Source organism: Pogona vitticeps, chromosome 2 (genome assembly GCF_051106095.1).
Source record: "Pogona vitticeps strain Pit_001003342236 chromosome 2, PviZW2.1, whole genome shotgun sequence".
Lineage (NCBI taxonomy): Eukaryota > Metazoa > Chordata > Lepidosauria > Squamata > Agamidae > Pogona > Pogona vitticeps.
In genome coordinates, this window is record NC_135784.1 from 83,926,283 (window position 1) to 83,941,906 (window position 15,624).

A 15,624-nucleotide genomic window follows, 5' to 3' on the forward strand; every position below is an offset into this window, starting at 1 on the left:
ACTTTATTTACAATTCAGATTTACAAAGGTCTTTGTCCTCATTGTTGTCAGATTGATTAGGCTGAGAGAAAATATAACTTTAGGGGAATGCATTATAATTTCTCTTGCCTTTTTTGTTTTATTTTCCTAAAAATGTTTCTGTAGGGTAGCAACTTTGGAATGGGCTCCCTGCGTCAAGGAAGCCCTTAATGACATCCTCCTCCTCCTCCTCCTCCACTAGTCCAGACTGTCCCAATGGGCCACGTTCATCGCTGAGGTTTGTCACCATTATTTAGTTGTTGGGCCTGTTTAATTATCTGTTTATCATGTATTGCTTTGTCAATTTTATTGGTGTGTCACTTACTATTTTTTGTTTTTCAGGGGGAACCATAAGGAGGGGGGGTTAGGGTTTATGTCATGAGAACTAAACTCCCAACCCAACAAAAAGTGCCTCCCAACTTTTGGGAATGAAACAGTTTTTGGAACCGGCCCGTTTCCTTGGGAGTTTAAGTGGGCGCCGCGCGCCTGCCGCATCCCCGCCCCCTTGGAGTGGAAGCCCCGCCCCCCCGGGATCGACCAATAAAATGAAAGTCAGCGTTCTCCCGCCCTTCTTCTGTTCCCGCGCCTTTCCTTGAGAGCGTCACTTCCGCTCCCTTCCGGAAAAGGCTGAGGAAGGAACGAAATTTGAATTCATTGTACCTGGGGGTGCGGGGCCTGGGAAGCAGCAGGTGAAGGCCATCGTTACCCTTTCGGTGGCTGGAGAGCCTTTCTTCGGGGGAGGGAGGCGAGAACGTGGCGGGCAGGTGTTGTACGTGCGTGTCCGGGTTCTGGCGAGGGAGCGGAGAGCTTTTCCGCCTCCCTCTTCTTCGTGGAGCCAGGAAGGCCGACCGGCCGGCCGGGTTCTTACCCTTCCCTACAACCTTTCCCTTCTTTCCTTTCCCCCCTTTTTCTGTTCGTCCCTTTCCATATAGGCAGAAGTTATGGGGCTTTAGGGCAGCTGCCCCACAGTGAAAGTTTATACGCTTTATTACACATCTTTTTTCCTACCTTTCCTCCCACGATTTCACGGCCTCGCTGCCCGTTCACCCCCCCACCCCCAGATTTGTTAATCGCGCCCCGAGATAGGTTATACTGGCGAGACTGGCGGTCCCCAAGATAAAGTCTGGACGTTGGAGGCCCGTGGTCTGTGTCTCAGTTCTTCTGTAAGCCAGGCACTTGAAGCTTCTCCTTAAAAGGTTATGTTTAAGCCTTCTTTCTGCCAAGTTTGCTGATCTGCATAGTTTCTGCGCTGATGCCTAGACTGAGGATATGGAGTATTTGAGTATCAGTCGCTTGCGGAGTAGCGACCGCTGCCTGGAGGATCCCTTCTTGTCTACAGGAGTTAACACTGTCCAGTTGGATCACCCAGCTGTGCCAGTAAAATTGAGCGGGGGGGGGGTCTAGTAGGAGCAGATTGCTTCCTTTGGGAGACTTAGAATAGACACAGGTAGGCTTTTTCTGTCAAGGGCTGCATGCCGGTAGGAGGTGGAGCTGAAGTCACTTGTGAATAAAAATAGGAAAGCTCACTCACCAGTCTCTGTTACTCTCAATTCTCTTTCCCTGCTAGACCCTTCTTTTTTCTTCCCTGTTTAAAAGGATGCCTGAGAAGGAAGGAATCGCCTGCAGATTATACACCTGAGGCCTGTATGAGAGGCAGAAATTCACAAGCTGCCCAGTCCTGCTAGAAAGGAAGCAATTTCCCCTCGTCCTTTTGGGGACAAAAGAAAGGAAGTACTGTACTGTACTTTGGAACTTCTTAATTTTTCGGCCCTCATGGGTAGTGTAGTGGGTGGTGTAGTGGACAGAGTGACAGACTAGGAATCATGAGGTTTGAATTCCCCCCCCCCCAAGCTATGGAAACTCATGTGGGGAGTGGAAATGGTAAAACCATTCTTTAAATATCTCACTTACCTTGAAAGCTCCATTAGGGTCACTATAAGTCAGCTTCTGTTTGACATCCTATAACACACACAACCTTCAGGCAAGCTTTCCCTCAGTTGGCTGGCTACCTGACTGTGATTTTTGGATAGATTGTTATGTATTATCGCTTTAGCTGAGTTTTTAGTATTGCTTGTGTTTTCCATTTCTCTGAGTGGGATTTGTTTATTCCTTTTTAATATTTGTCTAGTTGCGGTTTTTAGTTTTAAGAGAGTCTTCTAATGGTGTTAGCTGACTTTTTATACTCATTGTTTTCAGCTTTAAATGTTGTCTTTCAATAATGTAAGCCACTTTGGGTCCTTTTTAAGAAAGGCAAGGTAAAAATAACTCTGCCACCTTTTACAGTGTGGCCTGAGCTGCATTGTAAAGAATGAGAGATCAGCATGGGGTGTATTATTTTGATAGAAAGATGTATAGATTTGGTTTCTCAAGTATAACGAAAACAATGTAAAAATGAAAGTATTATGGGACCTTAAAGGCTAACAGATGTATTTCTGTTTTATCTTTTGTGGATTACAGTACTTCCACTTTTATTTATGTTTTGTTTTTGTTATAAAAGCTGAAACAGGTTAACATAACCTGTCTGTGAAACTGGGTTAAATCAGGACATGAATGTGTGAGGGAAGCGAAGTGCAGATATGCCTTTAGGACAATGTTTTTGTTGGATGTGACCTTTTGAGGTTAGTATTGATGTTTCTTTTTACAGAGAAGGGTTCCCTGCTTGACTCCTGGGCACCTTTCCCTTGATGTTGCAGTGACAGAGGATGCCTATTCGTGCCCATTGTACGATCTGCTCCGACTTCTTTGACAATGACCGAGATGTTGCTGCAATTCATTGTGGACACACCTTCCACTATTTATGGTGAGTTCAAATTCATGATAAAATTAGTGGTGGTAGATTCTTATAAAAACAGAACTGATCTCTTGTTCATTTCAGCATTTTATTACAACTTATTTGTGGCACCTGGGATAATTTAATTTCCTCAGCTCAATATTTTGCTTTTGAAAAATTTTGCTCTTTAACATTATCTGACTAGAGATAAGCTGGTCAAGATAAATAAATAGAGCAAGTGGTGAAGGTGGCAAGATATATGATATTTGAAAGATTATATTGTATGCATTGAATAAAGGACATCTGTGATTATTATTAAAGTTAATACCTTTCAATAAATCAGTTCTGTTGGCAGCAACCTGGCAAGTGTCTGAATAAAATTCTTTATATATTGTGGATGAATATATAAACTTATTTATTGAATTGTAGCAACTTTAATCAGAATCACAGATGTTATTTATTAAATGCTTTTAATCAACTCATTCGAATATCATATATCTTGCCACCTTCACCACCTGCTCTATTTATCTTTACCACCTTATCTCTTATTATTTCTTCTAACTATCTCCCTGACTATATCTCTATCTCTGTCTGCTTCTCTTCTGCCAAACGTTCTTCTATCTGCTGAATTTTTGTATTATAGTTTTTATCTCAGCCTGATGCTATAAGCATATAACTACTTTCTTCAGTCATTTGTGGGTTTTTTTTCCTGCAATATACAAGAGCTTACTTATATTGGTTCTAGTCAAGATGTTTGAGACACTTAGAAAAACCAGTGTCAAATTGATACTGAGTCATTCCTAGGCTAATGTACTGATTGACAGATGCAAATATTTAGTGTGCAGGAAGCATACCGTTATTTCCTAAAACATTATCAAAGACAGCATTTGCATGCAAACTCATCTCTAGATTGTGTTAATCTACCCTGACCCACATAAAAAATGTTACTTTTTAAAAAAAGAAAAAATACTCAGAAGCAAGACTCTGTCTTGCACCCCACACAGTCTAGCAACCTAATACTTCTCCATTGATAAATTTGGTGCCAGAAATGTTGTTCAGTACTGTGATGTCGCAAATGGAAATTTCTGCAAAACTCTGCTTCTCTATGTTAATGCTTGCTGAAAGAAATTATAATGTGGCTTATGGTGCAAGTGTATGTATGCATTCTTAGAATTCAATGAAATGAAATAAGTGTGGGGTGCATTGTAGGTGTTATATATATATTATAAAAAATTATTTGTGCTGTAGCCCGATTTATTTTTAAAATATTATCCTCTTTAAAGAAGAGTATTTAATACTGATGAATTTTATTATATTTTCTATATGATGCAACCTCTGTGTTTCTTGTTAAGAAGCTCTAATAGTTTTCTGAATTTGTTTCTCAAAATTTATTCTGTCATTTATTTTTTTATCAGTCTCATTCAGTGGTTTGACACTGCACCAAGTCGGACTTGTCCACAATGCAGAATCCAGGTAAATCTGTTCCAGCTGAACTAATCAGTCACTGAGTGCTTTTTATCTTACAGCATTTTATATGGTTCTTACTTATAGTGCTGCACTATAGCTGCAATGTTATATAAGCTAGATAGCAAAGCATGCTAGTATCAGTTCTGGTTCTTGGTATAAACTCCACGTCAGCCATGAAGCTACTGTGTGGCCTTGATAGAATGAATCTTTAAATAGCAGTATGTCCATCGTAGCACTGGAAGCCTGATTAGCAAAATACTGTAATACATTTTGCCTTTATTGGTGTTACATAAACATAGACATATTAGATAATTAAGGTTTACAGAAAAGTAATGTATCTGGAATGAGCAGATTTCTTGGGGTAAGAGAATCACGGAGTGTGTAAGAACGTGGGGGAAAAATAACTGGCTTAATGAAGAGAAGGTCACTTAAGAAGGAAGTTCTCTTTAGTCTTTTCATTCTCATTCAAGCAGGCATGCCAGAAGTCTGCCTTATATTAAGCCAGACTGTGGACCCATCTGGTCTATATTGTCTGGTAATTATTCATTTTAAAGAGGTTTGTACCTTATCTGACAGATATCCAGTGTGGTGTAGTGGATAGAGTGGCAGACTGAGACTCAAGAGGCCTAGGTTTGAATCCCTGCTCAGTCATGGAAGCTCACTGGGGGAGTGGAACTGGTAAAACCATTCCTTAAATATCTCACTTACCTTGAAAACTGACTTGCCAGTGAATAACAACAACAATCCTATCTGGAGATGACTGGGGGTTAAATCAGAGATCTGCGTGCAAATATGTGCTCTGTAGCTGAACCACAATCCCATGTACTATGGGATTGAACTTTTTTGTGCTAAAAGATTGGTACATTCTAGGGAACGTTTTACTGTTATATCTATGTAGTGCAAGGAGTCATTGTTTTTCACTCTGGCTCAGTTTTAATACCATGAAACAAGCATTCAAATGACTCAACCCACTCTATCTGGGTAGAGAGTTTTAATTATCTGGATGCAGATGCCCATATCCAGAGAAGCAAACATGTTTAAGATATACAGGAAAAAGCAGGTCAAGTCAACTGGGACTAATTTTTGTCTCATTAATTTAAGTGTTGAATATGACTACCTTTTTTTGGTTTCTGGCCAGAGTATTTTTAAGGACCTATAGTTACTATAGAGTCAGTTTAGTATAGGGACTAGAGTGTTGGACTAGAACTCAGGAGACATAGCTTCAAACCTGTTCTCAGCTGTAATAAATCACTTTTCAACACACTTCGCATGCTTTAAATATAAAGCTATGTGGCCCCTACACAATACAAATGCAGGAGAAAGTGATAACTTTATTAGACAACTAAAAAAGAATACAATAAGTGCAAGCTGTTTTGATCCAGAAAAGCATGCTCTGATTCTTATATATAGTGGTATAAGGATGTTGTCACCTTCTGTATTTGTCTCAAATACCTTGTTAGGGTCACCATCAGCCAGGAGTGATTTAACAGGATGTTTTGTTTTGGTCTGATATAACAATAGTTCCTGACCCTGCTAAATTTAAGCTACACTCTAGTTTGCTCTGCAGCTAACTTCACATGAGTTTAAACTTATGTTTCTAGAACAGCAGTTTTCACTGCATCATGGAAATCAAGTCATGCTACATATACATAGGTCTTTAGTCATCCTTAGTTAGTTTGGCTTACCCTGCTAATGTGGTAATAATTGGCATTGGAGCAGTTAATATGGTGCACTGTAGTTTCATTTCCCATATAAAATTCCAAAGTAAGATCATTTTGCAGGTGCCAAGCTTTGTTGTTGCCTTACTGTGCTTCTGTTTCTTTTAATCCTTGCCAGGCCTTGTTCCTTTTTTTTTTCCTTGACTGGTTGATTTGCTTGGTTACTCGCTGCCTCTTGCATCTCTGGGTTACCATGGAGCTATTGCAAAATAGCATCTTATGTAGCAGTAACTATGCAATTAGGTAGTGTCATGATTGTATATAATACTTAAAACACAAAGCTTGTAGCTGCGTGGGGGAGGTAGGGAGAGTGATCAAATTCAATTTTAGTGATTTTTTCCCAAAAGCAAACACTGGATAGTTGGATTTGGCACAGCATGCACTTAGCCTCAGCAGCCAAGCTGAAGCTGCCAGAGAACAAATTGCTCTCCATTCCAAGGTGTTTGGATTGTTTTGTCAAAATTCTAGAACTTTGTGCTAGAGTGATGGCTGCAAATTTAAAAGGTCTGTTGCTGGAATGATCAGCCAAAGAAATTTGTAGTAACAGTAGCCATGTGAAGTGCATTGTATGCTATCCCTTGTCACTGCAAAACACTACATAGGTCCCAGCATTTTCTGCTGTACTTGATACTCGAAATGACTATCTTTCCTCCAGGCCCTCCACTATGCAATCTTATTTAATAAATGTAGTCAATTATTCTCTTTCAAGTATCGTGGAATTTTATTTTTTTTTCTTATTATTATATTTCAGGATATAAATATTTGCACTCTCTTGCATTAAGGTGGGAAACACTGTTTCTGTGGCTTCAAGCTTTTCGTAGTCATGCTGTTGACCTTCCTGTTGTTATATATAGGTTGGCAAAAGACACATTATCAACAAATTGTTCTTCGATGTTGCCATGGAGGAGCAGTCAGCCCTGGATGCAGAAAGTTTACAGGTATGCGTGTTGGACCTTCGATGCTGCAAGCTGCATCTGTTCATTGGGTTATTAAAATCCTGTCCCAGTAAACAATAATATTGAATCTGATTCTGTCCTAGTTTTTCCGCTTCTGTGAACCCAGCCTGTCTGACCCTGCTTCACCTGCTTAGTATTGCAGCTTTTTAATAAGTGTTCATTTTAGGTACAGACTAAAATTGAAGGAATTTTGCTCCATATTGTAACCATTCCAGAACAAAAAGCATGTCTTTTTCCTCTCAGCTGCTTTTGTCAGCCTCTTAATATCCTCAAATATTGTACCAGTCAGAGAAACTTTGCTTTATTAAACTTTAGGCTTGGCAAGGCTGATTGGGAAGAATTGATGGATACTGTCAGATTATACTCTACAGTTCACATTTTTTGGCATGCAGTTGTATTTTCATTCAATGTAATCAGTTAGCTTCCACAGTGGATCCCTCTGCTCCACAACACGAGAGACGATATTTAAATGCTGAAATTGGATTCTTTGTATGTGTAATAGGTGTATGCATATGTATATAAACCTTGAATTAATCCAGTAGTACCAGAGTGATAATTAGAAACTTTGAATGAAAATATGGTATTATAAAGCTCCATATTTATAACAATGTACCCTTAACAATGTTTTCTTTATATCCTCATTGTTCAAAATGTTCTAAATTGTTCTTTATATAATGGGACTCTTCTAGCCTCTTATGTTTAAAGTGAGCAAGTACAGTCATTATAATTGTCATTGCCATAACGACAAGTTTGTATGTCCATATATGCACCTGAATCTTTAATTCAAGTAACAGTATACTGTAATCAGAAACGAGGTTGTAATATTCATCCAGAAAAGATAAAGTGTTTAGAAGGATGTGCTGAATAATCAAGGTGGTTTATGCCATTTCAAAAATAATTCGAAGCACCCCAGGGCAACTTAAATTTGTAAGAATTTGCTTGAGTATGCTGTTCCAGTAGGTGAATTATTCAGCAAAGGAAAGCTATTACAGATAAGGATGCTTGGTTGTTAATGCATAAATATTACTTGCTATATGTAAACAAGATTATTTGTATAGCTGTAGCCATTAGAAAAAATATTCAAATATAAAATAATCAAATACATAGCTCAGCTAAAAGTCAGTCCAAACCACAATTCTAGCAAACACAGTTCACCCAACTAAAAAAAAACAGGTTGTCATCACTGCAAGACTTCCTCCTTAAAGCTGTTCCTCTAAAAGCAAAACAGGCTGCCTTTTCAGAAAGAGATGGTGCACAATTCCCTAGTAAAACATTTATCAGATATGCACTGGATTTATTGAATGTGAGACTTAACTCTTTGAACAGAATTACTGTTAAGGCCTTATAAATTGGGCAATGGAGAATCAGGTCTCCAAGTGCATTAGTTGCACATGGACAAACTTTCTCCTCCAAGGGAATCCATTTATATTACCCATCAACCATTGCAGCATAGACTGGCTTCATAAACCTGTGAAAGCATTTTTTTCCAATTAAAATTTCTTATACTTGTTAAATACTATGGATAAGGTATTTGGGTGGATAATTTAACATACCAGGGGACACATTTCAACAGAGAGGCGGAAATATGGTCCACTCAAAAATAATTTTGAGACTTCAGATAACATGCTGCTGTTTCAAAATTTAAAACACTCGAAAGATCTCAAGAGAGTCTATCCATATCAATAATTTGTAGAGTTTCCTGGTTTTGAGAACTGTTCTGTTATAATTCAGCATCTCTTTAAAAGCTGACAATGCTAAAACTGATCCTATACCCTTTTTCAGTTTCAACCAATATTTAACGGCATGTATAGCTTTCACTGTATGAAGGCCTGCTTCCAGCCAAAGAATATTTATTTATTATTTATTTTATTTATTCAAAATATTTTTACCTGACCTTTCTCCTTAAAAAGGACCCAAGGCAGCTTACATCATTAAAAGACCATTTTTAAACCTAAAAACAGTAAGTATACAAATACTAAAAAAGAACAAACATATACCACACTAAAAGATAGTAAACAAAAACAAATTCAAAGCAGTAAGGTACAAAAATTCATTTAAAAAACACACTCTGGCAGCTAATCTTACCTGCTTGTGGAAGGACATCAAAGATGGGGCCAGTCTGGCCTGTTATGAGAGGGAATTCCAAAGTCTGGGAGCAGCAACAGAGAAGGCCCTCTCCTATCAAATGCACCTGCGAAAGTAGTGGGACTGAGAGGAAGCCTTCTCTTGATGATCTTAACATCTGAGCAGGCTCATAAAGGGAGATGCAGTCTTTGAGATAGCTTAGACATAAGTTGTTTAGGGCTTTATAGGTTAGAACCAGCACTTTAAATTGTGCCCAGAAATGGATTGGCAGTCAGTGGAGCTGTTGTAACAGTTGTGATTCTTGTGATCAGTCCCAGTTAGCCATCTGGCTGCTGTGTTTTGAACCCTCTGAAGTTTCCAGACACTTTCCAGAGGTGACCCAGCACAGAGTTGCATTAACAGTAATCCTGCTAAGATGTAACTAAAGCACCATGGTCAGATCACACCTCTCCAGGAACAGGTAGGCGGCTGACACACTAGTTTTAACTGCGCAGGTACACTCCTGACCACCACTATAACCTGGGTATCCAGGTTCAGAGATTAATCCAGGAGAACCCCTAAGCTGTGCATCTGTGTTTTCCAAGGGAGTGTAACCCCATTCAGCACAAGCTGCATCACTGTCCCCTGATACACCTTTCAACTGACTAGGAGCACCTTTGTCTTCTCTGGTTTAAGTTTCAGTTTATTCACCCTTATCCAGTCCATTACTGATATCAGACACTGATCTAGAGCCAAAAGAAGTTCCTCAGATTTAGGTGGAAAGGATAGATTTGGGTGTCATCCACATATTGGTGACACCAATTTCAAAACTCCAGACAACCTCTCCCAGCTGTCTTATGGAGATGTTAAATAACATAGGAGACAAAACGCAGCCCTGAGGGACTCCACAGGCCATTGGCCATGATGTCAAACAGGAGTCACCCAACATCACCTTCGGAGTTCTCTTCTCCAGGAAGGACCAGATCCACCATAAGACAGTGCCTCCAAGTTCCATCCCTTAACTCTTGTTGCGCTTGTGACAATAAGATGGTATCAGTATACATAAGTACTGTTATTTTTCTGGTTCCCAGTTTTTTGGGGTGCATAATTACCATTGTTGCTTGGGGCTTGGGTCAGTTATTAATGAGTTAACAAAAATGTTGTGGCTAACAAACATTCTTTTGTAGTCGGTATCAAATCTAAGCAATCCATCCTGACTTGAATCTTAGTGTCAGAGTAGATCAGCATTAACAGACTTTTATGTATAGAGGTTATACTTAAATTACCCTAGAGATTAGTTTGACTAATGGAATTGAAAGCTACTGAGAAATCAATAAATGCCAAATATAAACATCTGTGATTTAGTTTAATATACTTGTACACCAGCTGGTGTTCTGTATCAAGATCCGCATCCAAGTTTATTTGAATGGTCTGATTCCTATTATCTCTGTCCAGATGCATGGATTGGATTTTATTCAAACACTAATTTAAAACGCTATTGGTTGAAATGTTAATTAAAAGTATTTGCTAGTTAGATCCTGTCTGGTGTGATCGCTTGCTTTATTGCTTTGTCAGGTTAAAACTGAAGTAATTTTTCAACATTATTTTTCTTCTAAAAGTTTGAACGTAGTTCAGTAAATGTAAATTTACTTTGTAATAGAGGCCAAATAGAATGAAACTGGAAGGTTATTGTCCTGTAATCTCATTATTTCTTGACTTCTATATATTATAGATAAAACATGTTTAATCAGTTGTTGTGACTGCTTTCTGCTGATTTATTTGGTCAGTCTGAGTGTAAATATTTTTGGTCAGATAATGTAAAATCATGTTACAATATACCTTCTTAAACTATTATGAAAGCTGATAAATTCTTCTGCAACCTAATTTGATTCTCTACATGCTGTATTCCAGAATGAACTCGACAAAGCAAAAGCTCAGCTGTCTGTCAAAGGTGAGCTAAAGACAACTGGGTAGAAATCTACCCCTCAAGTAAAGGCACAAAGGAAAATATGACTTGCTAGATTTTTATAATGGCTTTATTCTGAAGTATAAATTTCTATTTAAGATTAAAGAGAGAAGCTGCTTTTGACCCCCAATTTTTTCATGCAAGTTGCAGCATCTGAAGTGTTTTGGTCCATTTAGACTAGGTTCAGTCATAGAGATTTTGATGGTAACTTAGGTGTGAATATTTCAAAGTGGATGTCCCTCTGTTAAGAAAGTGATAGCTGCCAGGTCTAGTTCTGCAATGGAAAGTGGCAGAACTGTTGCATATAACCAAGAAATCAAATGGAACTGGGGAAGGGAGGGCAGAGGATGTCGTCAGCTATCTCAATGAGAGTCCATGACTGCTCATGCACTTCCATTTTCCCAGTGCTTTAAAGAGCACAATAACTTTAAATTTAGAAAAAAAAATTATGGAGAGAGTTAAGTGAAAGCCCTGGAGACTTTGTTGATGGCTTTAAAGCATTGTCTGTAGGCAGCTGTGAGTCATAAGCAATGAAAGGAAAATGTCACTCAGTTTGACTGACAGAAATCCTAAAACATGAGAATGCAATAAATGAAAAGATTTCAAAAGAGCATCTGTGGAGGTTTATCTGTTTCCCAGAATCTCCCCCACTGGATTGTATGGCTTTCTTGATTGTTAAAATTAAGCAGCCAAAACATGTAAGATCTCTTTCCCCCGAAGTAAGCATTTGAATCAATTACCCCATGTTTTTATACAAAGACAATAGTAACTTAATTACTGGACATGAAGATAACAGGTTGCATTGTGATTTGATAAATTTAACAATATACTGCATTTCTTTAGATACCGTACATATTTCTCAAGGTGAAAAGACAATGTTTCTACTTAGTCAACTTTGCTTACCTTTCTAATACTAAATTGCTTTTTATGAAATCTTGATGGTACTGTTATATACAGCTTTAGTGAGAATGTCAGGTTTTTTGCAGCAAACAATTTGAGAAAATACATTTGAGTTTAATTTATTGTTAGTCTCAGTCGGATTGGGCCCATTGAATCAGTGGGATTTATATAAATGGTGATTTACCGAAGTCCCATTGTTTTAGTGGGTCTGTTCTTGTTAAGAATAACAGTTGAATTTAGCACTCAAAGTTCAAGTTAAAAATAGAACCATAAGCGAAATACAAACAAGTAGCATTGCTTCCTAATCGGGAAAAAGCAATAGTAAATCACAGAGTTTAAGCACTGTCCTAGAGAAAAGTAGGTCAGGAATTGTCTTAAAAGGTACCACGAAAATATTATGCCTACTAGTATCATTAATATAACATTCAAAAGTAAAAGTGCATTTCAGTCAAAACTCTTACATTAAGTGGCATGAAAGAGAGGCTGTTAATTAGCTATGTTTGAAAACGTGTGGCAGAATGCCCAGGTCACGCCTGTCAGTCATAAGGAGCTGTAGGGCAGGAGCCTATTGCAGGACAGGAGGGGCGGAGTCAGGAGAACAGTTGGAGACTGAGGAGAGTTAGAGAGGAGGTTTTGAAGGGTTAAGACAGAGATTGGAAAGTTGGTGTGTGTTAGAGAATAGATAAGTGATAAAAGTAATAGAAAATAGACAGTCATAAGATATTGTTACAGTGGTTAATGAGAATGAATACAAACAAGCAAATGTGTAATCCTCTCCAAGTTTAATGACTGAACAATAAAAGAACATCTATGACTTTACTTCTGTGATTTAACAATCAAACAATAAATAAACCTGTTATATTTGGCAGCCTGGGTCTAAGAAATGTATTTGATACAGTGTGGATAAAGATCCACTGGTGGCAGCATGTAAAGGGAGAAAATAGCACATTGTGTCCGAAGGTGGGCCTGTGTTTGGGGGAAAACAAACGGGACACTGGGGGAACGCGACATGTACTTTCAATAAAACCATGTGATATAGCTAAAAAAGCTTAAAAAGATAAAGTTTAAAAAGGGACATACTCAGATATAATATAAAAATAAGGCAGAGTTGGGTAACATCTATTTTAAGAAACATATTTTATCTATGGGGAAGGTCAGCTAGAAGCTGCAGATCATGTACTGTTGCCAATGCCTGAGCTAGATGGAGTTTTGCAGCATAACATATCTGTATGAGCCACCCTCTCCTTTCATTACCCCTCTTTCACAAAAATGCACACAAAGTGAAAGAGGAGGTAGTTCATCTAATGTGGACTTGTAGGTCTGCAGCATTTGGACAGCTGGATCATACTGGGTGTCACATAACCAAGGGCCATGTGCTTCTGAGGCTGCAGAATTTCCCAGCCTGGTTCTAAACTTTTTGGTTGCTTTGTTCATGTTGTATTTCTGCACTAAGTCACAGAACACAAGACAGACGGGCTCAAAGGATTATCATGTACTTTGTTTCAGAAAAGGAGAAACGGAGTTGTCAATCTCTTGTGAATTCACTAAGAGAATCTCTGGACATACGTAATGCCACCATTGAATCACTCCAGAAAAAGGACTCTGAGATGGAGATGTTGTGTTCCACTCTTAAGGTAGATTCAAAATGGTTTGGATTTGTTCTTTGTACAGGAAATGATAAGATTATTTCTGATCCCAAATATGTCTTGCAATTTCCTTTTCCAAAGCTGAAAAGGGAAAATATTTTATGATTAACTATACCTTGGATAGATTTTGTGACTCACGGTCAAGTTCTGATGCATAACATCCAGTATCCCTGGTTTAAAAGCCTCTTCAAGCGTGGTAAAGAAAAGCATAAAAATACTGCCAACTGTTGAGAATTTTGGTTAAACATGTATTCTCAGAACACTAGCAGAGTAAGGAAATATTAGTTTGCATAGACACTATGACACTGAGAGAGTAAAATATCAACTTCGTCTATTAACGTATATACAGACAGAATGGACATTCATCTGGCAGCATAACGTGACATGATACAACAGATAGCATAGAAAAAAGTGATCTGACTTACAGCAGATAAAATGTCCCCTTTACACATGACTTATGTACAGTTCTGGGACCAATCAGAAAACATTACTTCATTTTCCAGTTACACAAAGTTTCATCATGTACAAAGCTGTACAACATTAAGTCTCAAACTTGATATCCGCACCTGAATACAATCTATACATGACTCAGGTAAATTCTGCCATTTTACTTTACAACATTTATATTCAATACGTATTCATATCAAAATCTCAACACCAACAGGCCAGAGACTGTTCTGTGTTGAAAATTATTGATGATTCCAGCATGTGGGCTGTACAATTTCCTGCTTTTTATTATTATTTTTATTATTATTTTTTAAAAGTCTTGGCTTGAATGGCATCAATGCTTTCCAAGAAAGAACAGGAGCAAAGTATCTGCTCTACCAGTTTTCTGATTTAAATGAAACTATAGGGTAGGAATGGTGAATCTGCCTTTCCAGATGTTCTCAGACACCAGTGCCTATCAGCCTCAGCCAGTATGGCAGATAACTGGGGACAATGAGTATTGTAGTCCATCTATATTTTCTACAGGCATTGCAAGGCATATCTGTTTTAACAATATATTTTGCTTTATTTGGAATGCATCCTTCATTACTTAGGTATATGACACTGACACCTAAATAGCAAGGCTGACGTCCTGCATTAAATATCCAAAATAGACTTGAAAGGGCTGGCTTTTTCCCCCTTGTATCATCCTCTTTCCCCCAAAAAAATAAATGGAAGGGCTTAAATAAGCTGGTTTTCATTAAAACTGTATATATCTGGATCCAGACATGCTCTTCTGCAAATGAAAGGGTATCTCATGTTCTCAGAAAGGATTTTGATCTAGTAGAAGAAGGAATTCTCCCTGCAGCTTCTCTGGCTGCTCAAAAGCTACCTTAGAAGGTCATGGAACCTTCCAGACTATGGTAGGCTATGGGAAAAATGACTCCATTAAATTATGTCATCCTCTATCCTCCAACAGAGTGTCGTGAATGGAGCTTATTATTATTATTATTATTATTTTGAAAATGTATACATTGGTTATAACTACTTTATTTTGTCCTTAAATATCTGAATTTGAATGTAGTTTATGAGCTAACAAGTTTGTTTCTGTAATAATTCTCAAAAGATATACCATTTTGAATTTAAACTTACCTTGTTTAAGAGGGAGGCAAGTAAAGTAGGTTACATTCATAAATTTCAGTGTGCATCTACAGAATTAAAAGTAGATCAGGGCTATTTTGTACACTACATTTTATACATAAGGTACCCAGTGTAACAGACTGGGACTCAAAAGGTCTGGGTTCTAATCCCTGCTGAGCCTTGGAAACTCACTGGGGGGCAGCATGAAAGTGGTCAAACCACTTCTTGCATTTCTCACTTACCTTGAAAGCCCCACTAGGTTGGCTCTAAGTCAGACCCAGCTTGACAGCACATAACAAATGTCTATACAAGCTGGCTTTCCCTGAAGTCTTTGTTGTTACTGTTGTTTTGTCGTTAAGTCGTGTCCGACTCTTCGTGACCCCATGGACCAGAGCACGCCAGGCCCTCCTGTCTTCCACTGCCTCCAGGAGTTGGGTCAAATTCATGTTGGTAGCTTCAGTGACACTGTCCAACCATCTCATCCTCTGTCGTCCCCTTCTCCTCTTGCCGTCACACTTTCCCAACATCAGGGTCTTTTCCAGGGAGTCTTCTC

The 15,624-nt window shown here is 38.4% G+C and overlaps 1 protein-coding gene across 6 annotated transcripts in view; it reads left to right on the forward strand.

Annotated features, from left to right (window-relative positions):
* Positions 1-589: 589 nt before the first annotated feature.
* The window catches only part of TRAIP (TRAF interacting protein), a 55,017-nt gene continuing 39,982 nt past the window's right edge, over positions 590-15,624 (forward strand). Inside the window, exons 1-6 of one of the 6 annotated variants that reach the window (XM_020789379.3) lie at positions 590-707; positions 2,663-2,818; positions 4,204-4,261; positions 6,828-6,911; positions 10,905-10,944; positions 13,366-13,493. In XM_020789379.3, coding sequence (XP_020645038.3) covers positions 2,721-2,818; positions 4,204-4,261; positions 6,828-6,911; positions 10,905-10,944; positions 13,366-13,493 — 408 coding nt within the window. In that variant the 5' untranslated portion in view covers positions 590-707; positions 2,663-2,720. Of the gene's footprint in view, positions 792-961; positions 1,215-2,662; positions 2,819-4,203; positions 4,262-6,827; positions 6,912-10,904; positions 10,945-13,365; positions 13,494-15,624 lie in introns of those variants that run through there. The other 5 variants (XR_002300190.3, XM_072989862.2, XM_020789387.3 and 2 more) reach the window with 5 other exon arrangements.